Below are 19,787 nucleotides of genomic sequence, written 5' to 3'. Positions count from 1 at the left end.
GTCGCGACGCGACTCGACGTTTACGCTTACACTTTTTGTCACACGCCGCTTCGGGAAATATATTTATCTATTTATGTCTGTATATCACAGACACGTGCCGAGCTTTTATTGTGCTGGAGATGTACAAAATCACTACATCATCGTTTTTCATATTCTGTTGAATTGTTAAGCATAGGGTTAATAAACCATGATATCGTAGATATTTTGCTTCAAGTAAAATTCTGCAACTTAATAACTGGAAGTTTGTTATTATCTACCAAAATTTTTATCATTAAAATAATATAGTGATTAATATGTTTTATCAGTAATTATGATCTATACATGGATATGGTGTTATTGACGCTTCTACTTCTAAAGTACTAAACGCCGCCAAAATTGTATGTTTTTATATAAAATAAACAATCACACGCTAAATGAGTAGAACGAAAGAAAATATCGATACAAAAAACTATATCCGATAAAAATCAGAAAGTTGTGAAACGTAAGGATTGTACAACTAATCCCACCAAAAGTTGAAAAAGTAACCTGAGTTGGATGCAAACACCTTTCATGATTATATAAATTTTTAGCTAATCATTAAAGGGGGTCTTCCTATGTGACGGCCTGTTTTTTAGGGATATTTTAGAATTTTTTTTCTACGACCAGTAAATATTTAGAGCTTCAAGTTTTTTATCATTTATTTTACACATATTTGGACAGTATAAATATAAAATTTTATCTAAAAATATTCAGTCAAACTAGAGTTACAGCGTTCTGAACACCCCCGCCTCGAAAAAAAGAGCTCCCACTTCCTCCGCGATTCCGGCTGATCGGCTTATCTTAAAAAAAAAAATAAACGGCGTTTTAATTTGTAGGCTTGAAAGCACGGAATGACCTATAATCAAATGAATATAAAACTAGCTGTAAGTGGAATTCTGTCTTAAGGCAATTAAGGCATCGTGCCTTAAGGCAAATTGCTGGAACTTCCCGTGCCAAAAATTATTATTTTTTTAAAAACGATTAACATTTTTTGAAAAAATTTCACTTCGAAAAAATAAGATTTTTTAGAAATTTTAAATCGGACAAAAAATTACTTTTTTTTGAAAAAAAAAATTTTTTTTAAAAAAAATTTTTAAAAAATTTTTTTTATAAAAATTTTTTTTTGGAAAAAATGTTATCTTCATTTTGATATATTTTGGAAGATCTGAACTTTTTTTCAAAGCAATCGTACTGCTTTAACTGCATAGAGACGAAATATAGAAGCGCGTAAGCGCCGCGTCGCTGTCTAACGGAAAAACAATAGTACGGAACCCATAGGAATGTAAACAAAACTTAAACTTATTGTTAAAATCTCAATAAAATATCTGATCATTTGATATGCATATGTCTAAAGGTGCGTCCACACCTAACGAACGAACACGAACGAACATAAACGAACGTGCCAGAACGAACGGCAACAGCATAGTGTGGACGCCACGACGATCACGAACGAACATAAACAAACATGGCGAGCAATGTTCCGCAACTTGTCGGTACATCAAAGGGAATTGTTCGTTCGTGTTGGTACTCGTATTTGCAGTGTGGACGTCTAAACGAACGCAAACGAACATTTTTGTTTTAATAATTTAATAATAATTTTTTTCCTATAATATGGGAGACTAAAGACCCTTTTTATAAAATTATTAGAAAAAAAAACGATGCTTGGGAAAGTGTAGGCAGAACGTTTGGGATGTCAGAAGCTGCAGTAAAGAAGAAATTGCAGTCTTTACAAGTAAATATTAAACTTGTTATCATACATAGACATTCAACATATATGTTGAGGATGAGAGTTTGAAAATTGAGTATAGTTAGGCTCAAGCCTGGAATGTTCAGCTTGCTCCGAATATGAATGCTGAGGAAAGAAAACGACTCAAAATATAAATATTAAATACAAAAACTGAGTGAAATTAATTGAATAATTTATTTACAGTATATTTACAAAATATACACGAACAGAAATCACACAAAAACCAGTGAAAATGCCGTATGATTAAAGCTTACATCCATATCAATAATAAAACTGACGTTTCACGGAACATCTACGAACAACGAAAATTCAAGCGCTCACTGCTCTTAAGCGCTCGTTTAAGTTCGTTTGGAATTTTTCGCGTTCGTTCGTGTTCCTGTTCGTTCTTCTTTGTATTTTCTTGTTCGACATGTTCGTTCGTGTTCGTTCGTTAGGTGTGGATGCACCTTAATGTCTAATGATTATTGTTGACCGCCAAATGTTATTTTTTTTTTAGTTTTTTTTTTACTAGATCTCCGAAACCGCTAGACCTATCTTCATGAAAATTTGATCAAATCTTCATCTTGTTAATACAAGTAAAATGTTTTTTGAACTATACAAATCGGACGCTCCGTTCTCTTAAAAACTGAGTTACCGTTTTTGGCACTTTTTGCCCCGTATCTCCGGAACGGCTAGAATGTTTTTTGAATTATTCAAATTGCTTCATCCGTGTTCCCGAAATCGTCGACGAAAATTTGTATCCGAACACACACACATGCACGCACACACACACACACATACATCAATTTTCTCCAAGGTATGCCAACATATTCAGAAACCTCTGAAACGTGAAGATATATAAAAATTTTCATTTTCGATTTTTTTGCGATTACTTACCCTATGGAAAATTAATTATAAATAAATCAATTTATCATCTCCAGAACATTAACAATCGTCATTTCATTTCGAATCAAATTCCAAAAAAAAAAAATAGTTGCCAAATTTACCCAAAATTGAAAAAGTGCTCCCGCATAGTCACAGTCTAAACGCATTTGCAAATAATTCTGTGCGACATTTTCACTTATACTGTGCTCAGCTTGGCGGCATTTTCACATTTTTCAATAATTTTCACAAAATTGGAAAATTGCTCCAGTACACAAACAGTCTAAACGCACTTGGGTAAACATTTGTACCAGAGTGGCGCTTAGACTGTTCTTAGCTTGGGTGATTTTTTGAATTTTTAATCCAAAATTACAAAAAAATTTTTTTGAAAAAAAAATTAGAAACAAAAATTTTTTTTTCCAAAATCAATTATTTTGTTGAAAAAAGCAGAAAGTTCTTTGAATCATTTAAATCGGACGCTTAGTTCTTTCAAAAACAGCAATTTTTTTTAAATTTAGCTCTGTATCTCCGAAACCTCTGGGCCTACCTTTGCCAAAAACTAATCAGCACATCTCCCTATCAATAGGAATCGAATGTTTTTTAAACCATTCAAATCGGTTGATCCGTTCTCTTAAAAACTCGCTTTCTATTTTTTGCACTATTTGCTCCATATCTCCATAACGGCTGGACCTGCCTTTGCCAAAAACTAATCAGCACATCTCCCTATCAATAGGAATCGAATGTTTTTCAAACCATTCAAATCGGTTGATCCGTGCGCCCGAAAACGTGGACGAAAAAACGCGGACATACAAACACACACACACACACACACACACACACACACACACACATCCATTTTTTCTGAAGTATGCCAAAATGTTCAGAAACCTTCAAAACGTCGAGAAATGTAAAAATTTTCAATTCCGATTTTTGGACGATTACTATAACTTACCCTACGGGAAGTTAAAAAATTGGATTTTTGATAGACATTTGAAATAAAAGTTAGGCAAATTAGGCGTTTTTTTTTGTTTTTTGCTATAAAAAATCGAAGTTTTGAAAATTTTGATTGATAATAGTTCATTCCATGCGTTTAAATATATTGAGTGTGCCCTGTAGATTTCAAGTAATTCGGTCCAGCCGTTTCTGGATACAATGGAGATACAATGGAGGAAAGTTTGAAAAACACAGTTTTGAGAAAAACGCGTTTAAAGATAAAATGATCGTTGTACTATATACTATATGTATACTTTTTAAATGGCTGTAACTCAAAAACTATATATGGATTTGAAATTTTAATATGTTATATTTAAAGGTGTAATCTACCGAATATGAAAAAAAAATTAGATTTTTTCAACTCATCACATAGGAATACCCCCTTAACATAGTTTTAATTTGACTTCTTTATATTTTATAATATGTTGAACAATCTGCAAATATGACCAATACATACATATTTTCGAACTCGAATTATTTTAATCCTATATTGGATCTTTCTTTCTTATAAAGAAAGGAAAACAATCATGCTTATATATAAAATTTCAATAACCAATTTTCAACTTCTCGTCGGGTAAGTTATAGTGGTTCAAAAATCGAAATCAGAATTTCTGAAATATCTTTTCGTTTCAGAGGTTTTTAAATACTTTGGCTGGCATACCTTAGAAAATATGTGTGTTTGTGTATGCATGTATGGATACAATTTTTCGTCAACGTTTTCGGGGGCACCGATTAACCGATTTGAATTATTTGAAAAGCATGCGATTCCTATTCAAGGGTCCAGCAGTTTTGGGGATGCGTACCAAAAAGTGCAGAAAATGAGAATTCAGTTTTTGCGAGAACGGGGCAACTGATGAGATTGATTCAAAAGATATTCGATTCGTGTTGATGGCGAGACGTGCTGATTAATTTTTCCAAAGGCAGGTCCAACCGTTTCGGAGATACGAAGCAAAACGTGCAAAAAATAGTTCCGTTTAAGCGAACGGAGCATCAGATTAGAATGATTCAAGAACATTTGATTCGTGTGGGCGGGGGGACGTGCTGATTAGTTTTTGACAAAGGCGGATCTACTGCATAAATTGCAAAAAATACCGTTTTGAGAGAACGGAGCATTCGATTAGAATGATTCAAATACATGCGATTCGTATTGACGGGGACCCGATTAGTTTTTGGCAAAGGCGAACCTGCCTTTCGGAGACACTGAGCAAAAAGTGTAAAAATTACCAGTTTTTGAGAGATAGAAGCATTCGATTATGATGATTCTAAAAGAATGATTAGTTTTTGGGGAAGGAATATTCATCAATTTCAAAACTTTAGAAAAAAAAATTCTTTTGTTAAGTATAGAAAATGGTTTGGTACGGAAAGTTTCAGCAATTCGCCTTAAGGCACAATGCATCCACTACCAGTTGGAATTTATATTAAAAAGTAATATTATAAAATATGAAAATATATTCATTTTACATATACAGATATCAATAAGCACTGTAGTTTTCTCTATTTGCTTTATCTGAAAGGTATATTTTTGTATCTTGAAATGTGAGAAATATTTTTGTGAAATATTTGAAATTCATTTCCTTCGCTTTTCGACATTTTTCACTTTATTCTTTATCTCTGGATTGAATTATTTGAAATTTTTGATTCTTCGCAAAAAGGAGAAGAAATATCTGGCTTGCGCAGCAACCATTGTTGCTTTTCTGCGCATTTACTATTGCCTCAACACACGCGCAAATCTATCTGGATGCGTGGAACCTGGCTACAAAGCTCAGTTGTAGCTGACTGGTCGCGTTCGTCTCTCATAAAGCTCACAATACAGCGGCAAAGCTTTGAGCTTTGTGGATATTAGATGCATTATTTCAATGATTAATGCAGTTTTGAATCGCTCATCATCCTCGTAAAATGAAGCTTTGAATAAAATGCAGTACGTTAATTTGTTCGGTTGGGTAGAGATTTGGTAAAATGTTCAAAATGTGCAGAAAAGTGCATGAAGTTATGTGACGAAAATTTCAAAATAGACGTATGTTTGGACTGTAGTTGCAAGAACCTGCCGTGTCATAAATTTAAAAAACGAGTAGATTTTATACGTTTTAGTACTAAATGTCCAATGTAAATTTTTATATGGCATAAATTTGAATGAGATGTTTTAGTAAAAGTCAGTTTTGTTTTGATTACTGATAATTTATCAACAATGCTGTCTTGAAACTTCAGCATTATGCTATGGGAATCATAATAGGATCTTGTGTACCTGAACCTGAAGAACCTCCAAGACAAACTGTATTTAGAGGACCAGTATACGGTAAAATAATTCTTAAAATTTTATTTACAACTATCGGTCCATGTCTCTATTTATTATATAATTTAAATAAATAAAAACTAAGAAGTAGCATTTTATTTGCTATGTAATATAATCTGGGTTTTAATTTTATTACACGTGTGTTGCCATAATATATACAATCGTTAGCATAAATTTGAATAAATTTCGTAGTGTATCTATTATCTGTTCTTCGACGTACGAGTATAATTATCTGCACGGGAAATATAAAAATAGCTCATTATTAAATTATTAGTTTATAATTATTATGTTTACTGATATTATTGATTATTAGCTGCACGTATTATCATACATATGACTCTATAGCTAATTAGCCTTTTGTATTTTAATTCAGAAAAACTTTTACATATTTCAGTAAATGTAAAAATACTCTACTTTTACTGACAAGTCTTAGAAATCTTGCCAATTAATTGATTTTGTTCAAATTTTTTAATGATGTGTTACTAGCTTTATTGGATAGTATTTACTATACAAACTTAACGAAAAAGTAAGCTTTTTTCATGTATACAAATTATTGCGATTGATATGTAAATCCATTTGTTTTATTTGTAATTACAAAACGATTCAATTATTGAAAATAATGAATTAATTTGGATTTTGGAGTTTGTTAATATTTGTAACTAGCTGTAAGTGGAATACTGTTTTAAGGCAATTAGTGCATCGTGCCTTAAGGCAAATTGCTGGAACTTCCCGTACCGCAATGCAAAATTCGAGTAATTAAAAATAATCAATAATAATAATCAATAAAAGTTGATCAATGATTTGAAACTTTTAATAGAATTTCGAATCATAATAAATCATTCTATCTTAAATCATTTATTTTGAAATATTTTGGAAATTCTAAACTTTTTTTCAAAGCGATCGTACTGCTTTAACTGCATAAAGACAAAATATCAAAGCGCGTAAGCGCCGCGTCGCCGTCTATCGCGTAAACATTGGTACGGAACCCATAGGAATGTAAACAAAATTTATACTTATCGTTAAAATCTCTATAAAATATCTGATAATTTGATGAGCATATGTCTAATGTTCATTTTTGACCGCCAAATGGCTCATTTTTTTTACTTTTTCTTCCATATCTCCAAAGTCGTTGGACCTGCCTTTCCAAAAATTTTAACAGTACTTCATTTAGTAAATACAAATAAAATGTTTTTTCAATTATTCAAATCGGACGCTCCGTTCTCCTAAAAACTGAGTTACCGTTTTCGGCACTTGCTTTCGCCAAAACTAATCAGCACGTCTCCTTATCAATACAAATCGAATGTTTTTTGAATTATTCAAATCGGTTGATCCTTGTTCCCGAAATCGTCGACGAAAATTTGTATCCGAACATACATACATACACGCACACACACATACATCCTTTTTTTTAAGGTATGCCAACATGTTCAGAAGGTTTTGAAACGTAAAGATCTATAAAAATTTTCATTTTCGATTTTTTTGCGATTCCTATGACTTGCCCTACGGCAAGTTAAAAAAGCAATGATATAATTATTCAGACATGATTTCATATTTTATGGTTGATGCCTGCATGGTTGACCCTGTATTTTTACCTTGTTTCGACTTATTTTTCTTTCAAAATTATGTGTTTTTATTTATGTGAAGTATAGTTTTTTCATATTCCACCTAAACCAGTAGGTTTTGCTACATTTTGTGTTTTTCATTTTTCTGGATCCATGCTTAAAAATACCATTCTACCAGTTTCCCATCTGACTTGTTCACTTTTTTACTTACCTACTTAAAATAGTTTTCAAATACTTCGACTGGTTCCAATTGCTGATTTCCACGGATTTTTTTTGTTAATATTTTGTCGTATATTTAACAAACTTTCTAAAAGTGTAAACAATTCGACGGGCATAATTAGGAAATATAGAGTTTTCAATATCCATTTCAGATCAAAATCAAAATCGGATTACTCAAAGAATATCATTGTTGGCTGTACCAATTAAAAATGATCAAATATGACAAATGATTGCTTTATTAAAAATATTTATATTATGAAAACTTCTTCATGGTGACCTTCGCTTGCTCAGAATTTTTATGTTTTATCAATTACGCACTAATTGTGAGAGATACGCCAGTTGCACAAAATCGATAACTTTTACCAATAACAATTTAATGCGTCATTTGATATCTAGCCTCCATAACATTTTCTTGTTTATTTTACACATTTATGATTATGATATTATTACGTGGATATTTATCGGCGCGCATTTTCTAATACGGTTTGGGTATCTCAATCCTATCTGCTGTATTTTCTTGATTGACTTTATAATCGTTTTTGATAATTATAAAGAATATAATTTTATGTTCTATGATTTTAAAATTAATAAAAATTTAGTTTATCTCTATAACAATTTGCATGATAAAGCACTATGTATAACGATTTTCAAGCATTTGGGAAAACATGGATTTTCAATTTATTTAATTATCTTTTTCTATGTTGTATACTAATTACCTTCGGTTTATTATTAGTCCATGCTTCCATTCATGACAGTACGATAACAACTTTTAATACAAGTTTCCATGAATAATGAATTAGCGATGGTCTTCAGGAAGTTGCGACACTTTTCCTTTAGCATATATTTGAAATCGTAAATCGTAATCATAAAATCTCCGAAGGTTATTTTAGAAAGCGTTTTTATATTCTTATTCTACATTAAACATCTTTGGTTTATATATGAAAATTGAATAAGTTAGCATTAATTTGGGGCCTGCTGTAAGAATACAAATATAATAGACCAAAATAAGTCCCAAGAATTTTAATTTATAATTCATGTGCAATCAACTATAATATATTCATCTGAACTGCAGGAAGTTGCATATATGAATGCGTTATAACATTTGTGCCAGAATAATATAACTTATATAAGTACATATAAGTAACTTGCTACCAAATGAGGAGCTCGTGTGTTAGTTGCCACTTGATAACAGGTTTTAGTATCATAGTGTAGTTAATTGCTCTATCGTATACACTCTGGCAGTTAAGTCATTATAGTTTCAATTCTATAAACTAATTAGTTCACAAATGTTGTATGGAGACCATGATATTATACATGCATTATTTCAAATTGAAGAGATTAAACTAACACAATAATTTATTCTAGTGAGAGCATGGTTTGTATAACTTTGTTGTTATAAATAGTATTTATTAAATACGAAATAGGTTTACAAAGCAATGTTTAACATTGCAGTAAGTAATCATAAATCAGTAATTTACAGTTGCTCGATTATTTTCAAGTTTAATTCCATATTGAATGCTGTTTGCTCGAGTTCGTGCAACTCTTTTGTACTAAAGAGGAATCAACACAAAGGGGTTGTCGGAAATACCACTAAATAATAATTCACATTAAAATATGGTGAACGACAATGTATAAATTGAGTATAGTTTCCAATTATAGTTTTATACTTTTAATTACTCTTTCGATATGTTTTCTGCTGTATAAAAAGAAATGAATAAAATTCGTGGTTTATGTGACTAATCTGCTGCATATAGTGCAGTGGATGTTGCGACACCGCAAGCTATTTTTTTAATATAAACTTTCACATACGTAAGTTATGTTTTATATGATATGAAAAAAAATCATAATTATTCAATGTAAATTGTGGAGCATTGTCTTTTGCATGCGAAACGGCTCCACAACGGTGGCACATTAAACGTACATTTGCTTGATTGATTGCGTGAATTATTTATATGTAGCGCTCTCACCATTAGTTACTCATCTTCTCTCCCATATATTATACATATTTACTTACCTGGTGCAATCTAGAACGTAATAGTTGCTAATATATATAATTTAGTTGTATTATAATAATTTAGATTAATAAATTTGGAAATAATCTTGATTGATTACACCTACACCCCTGCTTTACATAGAAGTCTTTTCATAGAAGATTCGTTTCATAAAAAACATTGTAACTCCAAATAATCACTCTTACATGGAAAAACCGTGCTAAACGAAATCCTATGGAAACGCAACACCGTGCACACATTGAACCAAAAATAAATTCAAATTCATTGAAATTTAATTCAAACCAGCTTATGCACATAGAAAATTTAGTTTTGATCATAAAAGGGAAAGTTTCCATTTTATCTATATATTTCTATCAAATCATAAACTATTAAGAATTCGTAATAGTAATACATATTTTGTGGTATTGTATTTTAACAGCAAAACAATGAAAATGTTATTGTAGATATAAGCATAAGCAAATTATAGTTTATTTCTTTAAAATTTCGTGTTTCAAGATCGAAAACGTGTAAAACGGGTACATTTTGAAACTTTTTAAAAACTTTTTTGTAAGAGGCAATTCTCATATTTCGAATTTTGTTAATACTTTTGGATAGAGATGAGTGCTACTTTTTAATACATTTGAATCTCCCTCACAATGTTAATTATTATTGTGTTAATTATTCCTTTTTATTGAGTATTTTGGTGTTTCTGTGTACAATCAACAACAGAATTTAATATGGTTAAACTTAAATAGAACTGTTTTATTATTTCAAGACTGCTGCGATTGTTATGGCCTACTCTGTATATCTGATTTATTTGCAATTTTTCTCCATGAGATATTTCTTTTTACGCTCGTCATACTAATAGCTTCTGTCGAAAACAGAAGGGTATTTGCATTTAAATGCTGCAAATACAAACATTTTGATATTTTATTCGTAGAGAGATATATAAAAAATATAAATGGCATATAAAGTTTTTTTGAGCTTATGCAATAAAAGTTATTTGTAATTATTTACATTAACAGTTCACATAATTTTTCCCCATTTATATTTAAATTAATTTATGGTAGTATTGATTAAATGTATAACTTGAATTGAAAATTAGTTAAAAACCGATAGTGTAAAGCATAATTTATGATAAATTTACTGATTTTAATAACTATGAAAGGCTTATTCGTTATGATCTCTATTCAAAATATTATTTTCTTTACTAAAATAGCAAGTAGAACTAATTTATGCGAGTAAACATTTGTTATATTTCTGCAAACTTATTTTTGACACTTCTTACATAATTAATTTTATGTTTTGTGGCAATGTCGTATTCTGCAAATTTTTTACAAAACGGCTTGCTTTTGGTAATATTATAATAGTTTTTTTTTTGGTATGAACACATCTGAAGTCTGGTAGCTCTGTTATATTAGATCCTTAAGAAAAATTTTGGTTATTGAATTTGAATTTTGTTTGCTTTGCTTTTTATGAATCGAGGCATTCATAGTAACCAAATGTAAAACGTTTAATCATTTTGGAAAAATAAATTTTGTAGAACTAGCTTTTTATTATATATTCTATCAATATTAACCACTCTAATTCTAAAGTTTGTATTGAATTTCTCTATTCACTATATATACAATGTAATAGATACTATTATCATTTTTCTTCAATTTTATTAAGTAAAATTAAATATTTTCTTAAAAGTAACAAGTCCCACAATATAAATAAGTTATTTTAATATCTACAATTCATAATTTGTCAAAATAAACGTAGTGATGAATAAAATACTATTTTTAATAAATGCAAGTACAAAGTGACAAATTTTTCCCATTGTATACGCAATTCGTTCTTACTGAAATTAAAAATATTTTTTTTTTTTTTAATTTTTTATTTGGCCTCGCTTACTCTGAGCATTTAGCCACCTACAACATTTTTTTTTTAGTTACAATTCTAATTTTTATATTATTTTCAATCTATTTTATGTATCCTATTCTATATTCTTCTTAATTTTTCTTCTTCTTCTTATTTTCTTCAATTCTTGTTCTTTTTCAAATTTCTAATTCAGCTTCATACCATTCTTTTCTTCATTCTTTTCTTCATTCTTTTTTCAAGTTCCAATATTCCTCTATTGATTTCAAATTAACTACACATATTATTTTTTCATAAATTCTATGTCATTGACAGGATTTGATCCGAAGACCCCTGTCGTGTGAATCGAACACGCTACCAAAGAGCTATGCTCGCCACAAAAAAAAAAAAGTCAAAATACAATTCTTTGGTAACGTAGTGTTAAAAATGTTCGACCAAGTTTTAGTTACTTGTCATAATGGAAAAAAATAAATTATTTTACATGCCCTTTACAATGACATTTATATAATTATTTCCTACACACAGGTGCACATCACAGGAATATTGATTGAAGTGGATGTGCCACAATAATTGATAGGTCGCGCTACAAACAATTTGCTTAGTAGATTTTGTCGTTAAATTTCCATTAGTTAGTTGCATATAGGAATTGAACATAGTTGTTGGTCTAATTATATTGCTAATTATGTCTTAATATGTATCCAATAATTTCATAATAATAATGCCTAAAATTTTCCTATTAAATGAGTGAAGTTCCGATAATCTACAGTAAAAGCAGTCGAAATATAACTACTTGCGCTTAATGAAAAAGCGATTTTCATTGAATTTAATTAATTAAATTTGAAGTATTTGTTTATACTTTGTGATTTGTCTACATAATTACTAATCTCACATTTTTATGATTATGAAACAATTTTTATATATTCTATATTATAAGTCATGTATTTAGTCAGCTATTTTCATCTTTTCCTTCTTCAATTTCTTCATAATATTTCTTTATTTTTTATCTCGATATCGCTCAGAAGTACGTTTTAAATTTTAGTTGCGCTTCATATGACATGTCCTCTACTTTAAAGAAGTAAATCTAATATTTTGAATATAAGATGGTCGAAATTTGATTTATCATATAAAAATTTATTATAGAAGGTACATTAGCATGGAAAGTCGTTTTTATTTTACTTTGATCTAAATCTTTTTTTATTTGTTTTATGTGGCTTTGGATCTTTTAATCTTTTAGTCTGTCTGCATAGTTGCATAGTTTTATATATTATTAATATTCATACATTAATATTATTATTAGCAATAAAAAATTAGGCTTGCACCGAATATTCAGTTACTATTCGGTATTCGGCATATTCAGCACCTTTTTCAATATTCGGCCGAATACCGAATAGTTAAAATCAAATGCCGCCGCTCAGCGACAGCATTGTTGGTGTTTAGTTTACTACATAATATGACGTGAAGAAATGATTTTGTTACTGTATATATAATAATTTAAACTTTATCGACTTTTGACATTATCAATGAACACGTGAAGAACTTTTTTTTGAATATTCACAAGATACTTTATTGTTACATGTTTATATTATTTAATATGAATCATTCAATGGTTACACGCATGTGTTGTATCATTTTATTACAAATTCTCTGCCTTTCCTCCGTTGTTTTGCATGGTATTTGCCTTTGTTCCCAAAAAATATGGTTTATTGTTTCTGATTCTTTACCATCCTGGCACGCAGTCAAATCCACTATCTTTTGTCAAGAACAGTTGTTTTTTAGTTCTACTCACCTGTGGGATAAAGTTCGATAGTGACACATTGTTGCACACTCTATTTCCAATTTATAATTGAAATATAATCATAGATCATACATATCATTCATTTCAATTGAAGAAATTGATTGGTAATGACGTTTTTGACGCAGTCATTTTATTCATGACGCAATTCGACGCAAACGGTAATAATGACGTTCTTGATGTTGACGTCACTTACTACATCACGGTTTGCGTGACTTCAGATGTTTTATATATGAGGTTTTACTTTTGTTGCAATCGATTCAGCGTTTAGGAATACATATATCACTTATTTTTATTGTTGGAAAAGTAGGTTAAGTAACGCGTATTAAGGTATACTATGTCGATGTATTATGATACATGATAAAAATCAGAAAATGGATTTTACAGGATTCGTTCTATTTCAATATAGTTCTGAGTTTCAATTAGTCACATGTAACTCCATATTTTTATTTCCTAGTTATTTTGGTTCGATCGGATAATATTTTACTTTTTTACAAAAAAAAAAATAGTCGTTGGACTCTAACGAGAGTGTCACCACGGTTAGTTTCTAAACGTTTTGAAATTTCATATAAAATTTGCGGTTTCGTTAGAATTTTATGTTGTTCATGACTTTTTCACTTGTCGCACTATTCTGGGTTTTCCCGTCGGTAAGTAGTTAGAGCTAAGGCCTTCCAATCAGAAGTTTCAGGTTCTATACCCAAAGCGTAAAGCTTGATAGGTTTACACTAAATTCTTAGATAATAATATGTTTCAAAGTGAAAATAGCCTTTATCAGACATTGCTGCATTCAATAAAGTTATCAGTATTATGTTCTAATAATAAATTCACCAAAGAGAAATAGGCCAATCGTCAGCTGGTTGGTTTTTCTTCTCTAAAGCCACGTCATGAAGAAGTTGCAGAACTATTAAGTTATTTATCAAGTTGCCAGGCAGATAATGCATAAAAATAAAAAGGGTAAACTGCAGATGCATATCAATGAATTAAAAATAAAACGTTACGAATACTTAATGTGTGAAAATATTGTAAAATCAATAAGTACATATTCTATGTGCATTTTTCCAGGGTTCATGTTACCGTGCGCATAGCCTACCTCACATCCAAACAGTTTACGGAATTGTCACGCAATATATCATTTCTGTGTTACCTTGACCCCAGGAAAAATTCAACATGTATTGCACTTTAGCATATATGATTTCCCAATTTTTTTAGGGAGTTTGTGAAGATAATGTAGTTTACGTGTCTCACTTTTTAAAATCTATATTCTGCATTTTGTAAACTTATACACTTCTAGAGAGCTTTTACGCTTATATTTCTTTTATAAAAGATTATTATAGATGTCGAAATGTATAATATTTATCTTATGTCATGTATTACTGGCAAGTTATTATAACTACTCGTATTGATTTATTTTTTTAAACTAAACTTAAAATCGATTTAAGTTATAAATATATAACTGATAATGACTTGCCGAGTCATGATGTTTCCATATGTCTTTTATTGTGTATTCAGCGATTATTTATCACTCTCAATATAAACACTTTATTACTGTGAATTTACAAATAATGAAACATTTATATATATATATATATATATATATATATATATATATCCAATCTATAAATGGATTATTTAGTAGTTACTTGATTTTATGGTTATTGTGTGTTTACGATTTTCGTTTACATTCTGATTTGTATCAGTATACATTTGGTGAAATTCTAATACATAAACGACAGGGATATTAAAATAGAATTAAATATTATTTACTGAAAATGAAACGCTCTGCATGGATCATTAAACTATGTCAAAAATAGTTATAATAGAAATGAATCTTCTCTAAGTAACTTCGTGAAAAATGGCAAAAGAAAATATTTGAAGATCCAGATTCCAGGTGAATTGATTATTGTATAATTATTAAATACAACCTGCTTTTAGATCAATCTAAATTTTGATACCGATTATCTATAAATATATGTCGATTGTATAATTAAAAAATTAATACACTTATATACGTTTCATTTTTCTGTGCAACATCAAATCAGGAAATATTTGATGAAAGCATTTAATGAAGAGATTGTTCAGTTTTTCTTAATCTTGATGCATATGAATCCGGTAGTAAAAATATTCAGAAGAATAGGATCCATACTGAAATCAGCAAATGGTTAAGAATTTTAGATGCCCTTTTCTTAAACTGATGGTTGTTTTTTTAATTCTTGGATGAGTAATTAATTTTATTTCTATTTATGATAAATTGTTAATTTTTACTTGCGGTTGTTTATAATGTTTTTAATTTCTTTTCAGGTATAAAATGTCCAGTATGCAGCAAGTTTGTTTTCCCAGACGATATAGAATGTCATCTTGTGATGTGTCTTACAAAACCCAGGCTTTCTTACAACGGTAAAATAACTACTTTATTGCATTTCTATATATAAACTATAAACTATTCTAGCTCTAGATAACACAATTCTGAAAATGTGGCGAATAGATTTTAATTTATTAATTGGAAGTATACCTCAAAAATAGAAATATTATCTGAAAAGAAAAAGCCTTTGCTAAATTGTACGTAATATGTACGTGATACTATTTTAGTAAACAGTAAATTAATAATTATAGATTTTTCACAAAATTCCACTAAAATGCTGTCCAATTAATACATACTCTAATGGCTACATCGTTTTAAATATTTTATTTAAATTCCCTAAAATAATTCTAAATAGATTATTTTCTGCATTTTGCAATTGAATTGAAGAATAGTTTAAGAATAGTCAATTTTAAATCTTTATACAACACAGTTCAGTTGCATGGAATTCAATATCAAATATTTATTTTATGAAGAAGAGAGCGTATTTTATTATTATATATAAATGAAAAATATATTATTTTTAGAGGACATACTAAACGACGCCAAGGGAGAATGTGTGATTTGCCTAGAAGATCTCAGTCCAGGTGACATCATCGCAAGGCTTCCTTGTCTTTGCATTTATCACAAAGGGTCAGTAAAAACTGTTAATACAATATTATAATACAAATTAATCAAATTCTGTATATCGACCAGAAGAAAAAACAATTTTTCTTACTTGGTAGACAGAATTTGATTAACTTGTGTTATTATAATACTCTATTAATTACTTTTTTGTTGCACATTTGAAACAAATAGTATATTTTATTTGAATGCATTTACTGCAAAATATTTAAATTACATTCATTTTCATACATGTGATTTTTCAAAATAACTAAAATACATTCATGGTAATTTTCATACATGTGGTTATTCAACTGATTTTAGTACATAATTTCGTCAGAGCTAAATTATTCATTTCACACGTATGCATTTTGATCTAACAATAAATAAAAATAATTTAGTAACGATTTTCAATTTTTATTCTTATATTACTTTCTCTTACATGTTGATCTATAAAAAAATATTTTTTTAATATTGTTTTCAAATGTGAATGAGAGAATGAAATGTTAGTTTTCATATAAAAAACATTGGTTGCAGTCAGAGAAAGCGTTAGAAATAAATTCATAAAATAATTTAACTTTCATATGGCAATTTTTAACAAAAAAATCGATAAATTAGTTATTCTACGCGGAGTCGATCAATCAAATGCATATTATTTCATTAATTTTGTATCTGTTGTTGGGTTATTCTTAGTATTTAGTACTATTTTTGCTCATCTAACCAAATTGGTCAAATTCAAATGTACCCTGCCCAGGTTATTTCGTTTCTAGAATCAATAATGAACGGCATGTGCCTCTTCTGTAACGCATTTTTCTGCGTTTTTACGCAAACTTTTAATCTTTCGCTATTTGTGTCGCCTATAGCGACATCCGCTTGACGACCTGTGTGTACGAGTGTCGCCTATAGACGACATACAATGTGTCGTCTATAGGCGTCTTTAATATTCATCACTCTTCGTTAAATTGTTGAGAACTCTAATCTGTTCTTATCATTTTTAGTTCCTCAGAAATGTGGTTTTCAATTTTAAATATATTCATTATTAGTAGTGATTTAGAATAGAATTAAAATATTTTTTGTAACAAATACTTGTATAGCTTACTAGTTCGTACAGTAGTGTTGCTCCTGGAGAAAATACTCTCGTAGCAATAGGGCTAAGATAAAATAATAGTACCAGATATTTTTGGTGCTCAAACAACAAAACCGGATTTTTTTTTTTGCTAACCTAGTAAATATTCTTCAAATGAACAAATAATACACTGTAATTTTTATATAAATGTGCTCATAAAAGTTTATTATTTTCAGTTGCATTGATCAATGGTTTGAAGTCAACCGGTGCTGTCCAGAGCATCCAGGCGATTAACCAAAGTCTTACATCGGATCGAAGCCAGTACTGGCGATTCATCACAAATTGTCTTGTGTAAATCTTATAAAAGACCCAGAAAGCATTTTTTTATATGTTTTAGTGATAAAAAGAATATTGTGCTACGACAAAAGATTTGAAAAAACACAAAAAGTGCTCCGTTTAGTCAAGCGGGTTAAAAAAATCGCAAGCCAGACGAACTTATTATGGATACAAAAATTGTGGATGCAGTTGTTATTTAATATAAACACTATATTTGAAGTTTTGAGAATTGTGATAGTTATCAGAAACACAGACTCAATACTTAATGATAAAATGCTATTTAGTCAGATAGGGTTTTACACATGTATTAATTATACATGCTATTTCATAATATTGATTTAACAATGCGTGTAAATATTATTTATCGTATAATAAGGCTGTCATTTTCACGCTATTATTACATGAAAATTCTAATTTAAATCACTTGATGATTGATATTCTATAGAAAAAAATGGCCAATGTTTGAAGAGAAACAATAGAAAATAGAAGTGACATATCAATATGACGAATTCTGTTCATGAATGCAAAAAATTGCCACTTGACTTGCTTTTCTGAAAAATAACTTTTTACTACATAAATATTTTGTATATTATTTCTTTCATTTTTGATTCTATAGCTGTTTAAAATTTAAAGATTTTGATTTAGTTTATTTTAGATATCTCCAATATTATCCTTGGTATATGTATTTGACATATTTTTTTAAATAAAAATGTACCATATATTTAGAAGATGACCAAGTTGTTTAAATAATTTAAGAATTAATTATCTATTGTTTCATGTACTTCACAATCTAGTTACTCGATGTATAATTCTATATTATAAAGTTTAGTAATTACCATAAATAATTATAACAATTAATAATTATCATATATGAAATATTAATCAAAAACAATATTGTCATTGAGTTGAATTTTAATTAATTTTGACATTGTAAATATGTGTTATATTTGTGTGCCATCAATTAAAATCAAATTTTATTACATTTTTTATTAATAGAAATGGTTTAACAACTAGTTGCAACTAGTGTTATAAAAAGTAATATTTTCATAAAGTCAAACCCAAATTATTATAGTTTTTAATATATTTTCTAAATTTAAGAAAAACATGACTAAAACTACAACTGAAGATATTGGGTATCACTTTTCATAATTATTTTAGGAGACAGCTAAATGTCATTTTAGCTCAGATGAAAATCTGATGTGATGATAAATTAAGAAATTTAATTAAGTATTATTGTGTCGATTAGAAGGAGTTAATCTGTGATTATGGTCTTTTATTTTTTTTATATTTTTAAAATGCCTGTAGTAATGTTTTGACACAATATTGTTTATTTAAGAGTTATGTGGCCTATATAAAAAGTAAACATTAACAATATTTAACATAAGTAACATAGAAGTAGTTATTATTGTTATGGCAATGTAAGCATTTTTATACAAACTTAGTCGATGGGGCCACAATAAACTAATGAAATGAATTGATAATTAGAATCGCAATGAATTGTGCAGTGCTTCACTCTGTACTAAAGGCTAATTTATCTTGATGAAATATTTATATTATATTTAAAAGTCAAAGAGGAAAAATTCGATTTTTTAGGTATGTTTATTGTGGTTTCATATCCATCCATATATAATGGATACATTATTTGCTGTTTTCTTGTAACAACAAAGAATAAGCAACTCTTTGTAAAAATTTCAAGTATGATTGTTTTGAAACCATTGAAAAATATTAATTTAATTTGTACATATTTTATAGCTATGAAATAATTAGTTATAAATATAAATAAAGTGTTTTGCAACTTTGTTTTTATTAAAATAGTTATCACTTATATAAATTCAGTAAACTATCTTCAATGAATTTGCTGATAAGTTTATAATGTAGTATTTGTTACATAAAAGGAGCATTTGTGGGCTCTAAGGTGCTTGAAAAATAATTCATCGTTTTTTCTGATTTTTTACTAAAATTAAATAATTAATTGATTTTTTTTCAAACATACACAGGATGTTATGCTGATATGCATCAATTTTTGTAGTTCAATCCCAACTATTATGATTTCAATATTGAGTTATGCTCATGAGGTTTTACTGTACATACAT

The 19,787-nt window shown here is 29.0% G+C and overlaps 1 protein-coding gene across 1 annotated transcript in view; it reads left to right on the top strand.

Moving 5' to 3' along the window:
* Positions 1-18,394, top strand: part of LOC113387697 (E3 ubiquitin-protein ligase ZNRF1-like) — an 82,069-nt gene extending 63,675 nt beyond the window's left edge. Inside the window, exons 2-4 of the mRNA XM_026625060.1 lie at positions 15,632-15,727; positions 16,217-16,322; positions 17,595-18,394. Of these exons, the coding sequence (XP_026480845.1) occupies positions 15,632-15,727; positions 16,217-16,322; positions 17,595-17,652 (260 nt within the window). The 3' untranslated portion in view covers positions 17,653-18,394. The remainder of the gene's footprint in view (positions 1-15,631; positions 15,728-16,216; positions 16,323-17,594) is intronic.
* Positions 18,395-19,787: the final 1,393 nt, after the last annotated feature.

This window comes from Ctenocephalides felis, unplaced genomic scaffold, assembly GCF_003426905.1.
Source record: "Ctenocephalides felis isolate EL2017-DRISC unplaced genomic scaffold, ASM342690v1 CF-g0.4_SCAFFOLD_03572, whole genome shotgun sequence".
Classification (NCBI taxonomy): Eukaryota; Metazoa; Arthropoda; class Insecta; order Siphonaptera; family Pulicidae; genus Ctenocephalides; species Ctenocephalides felis.
The sequence above is the reverse complement of the archived record's forward strand: the minus strand, read 5'-3'. Positions and strand labels throughout refer to the sequence as shown.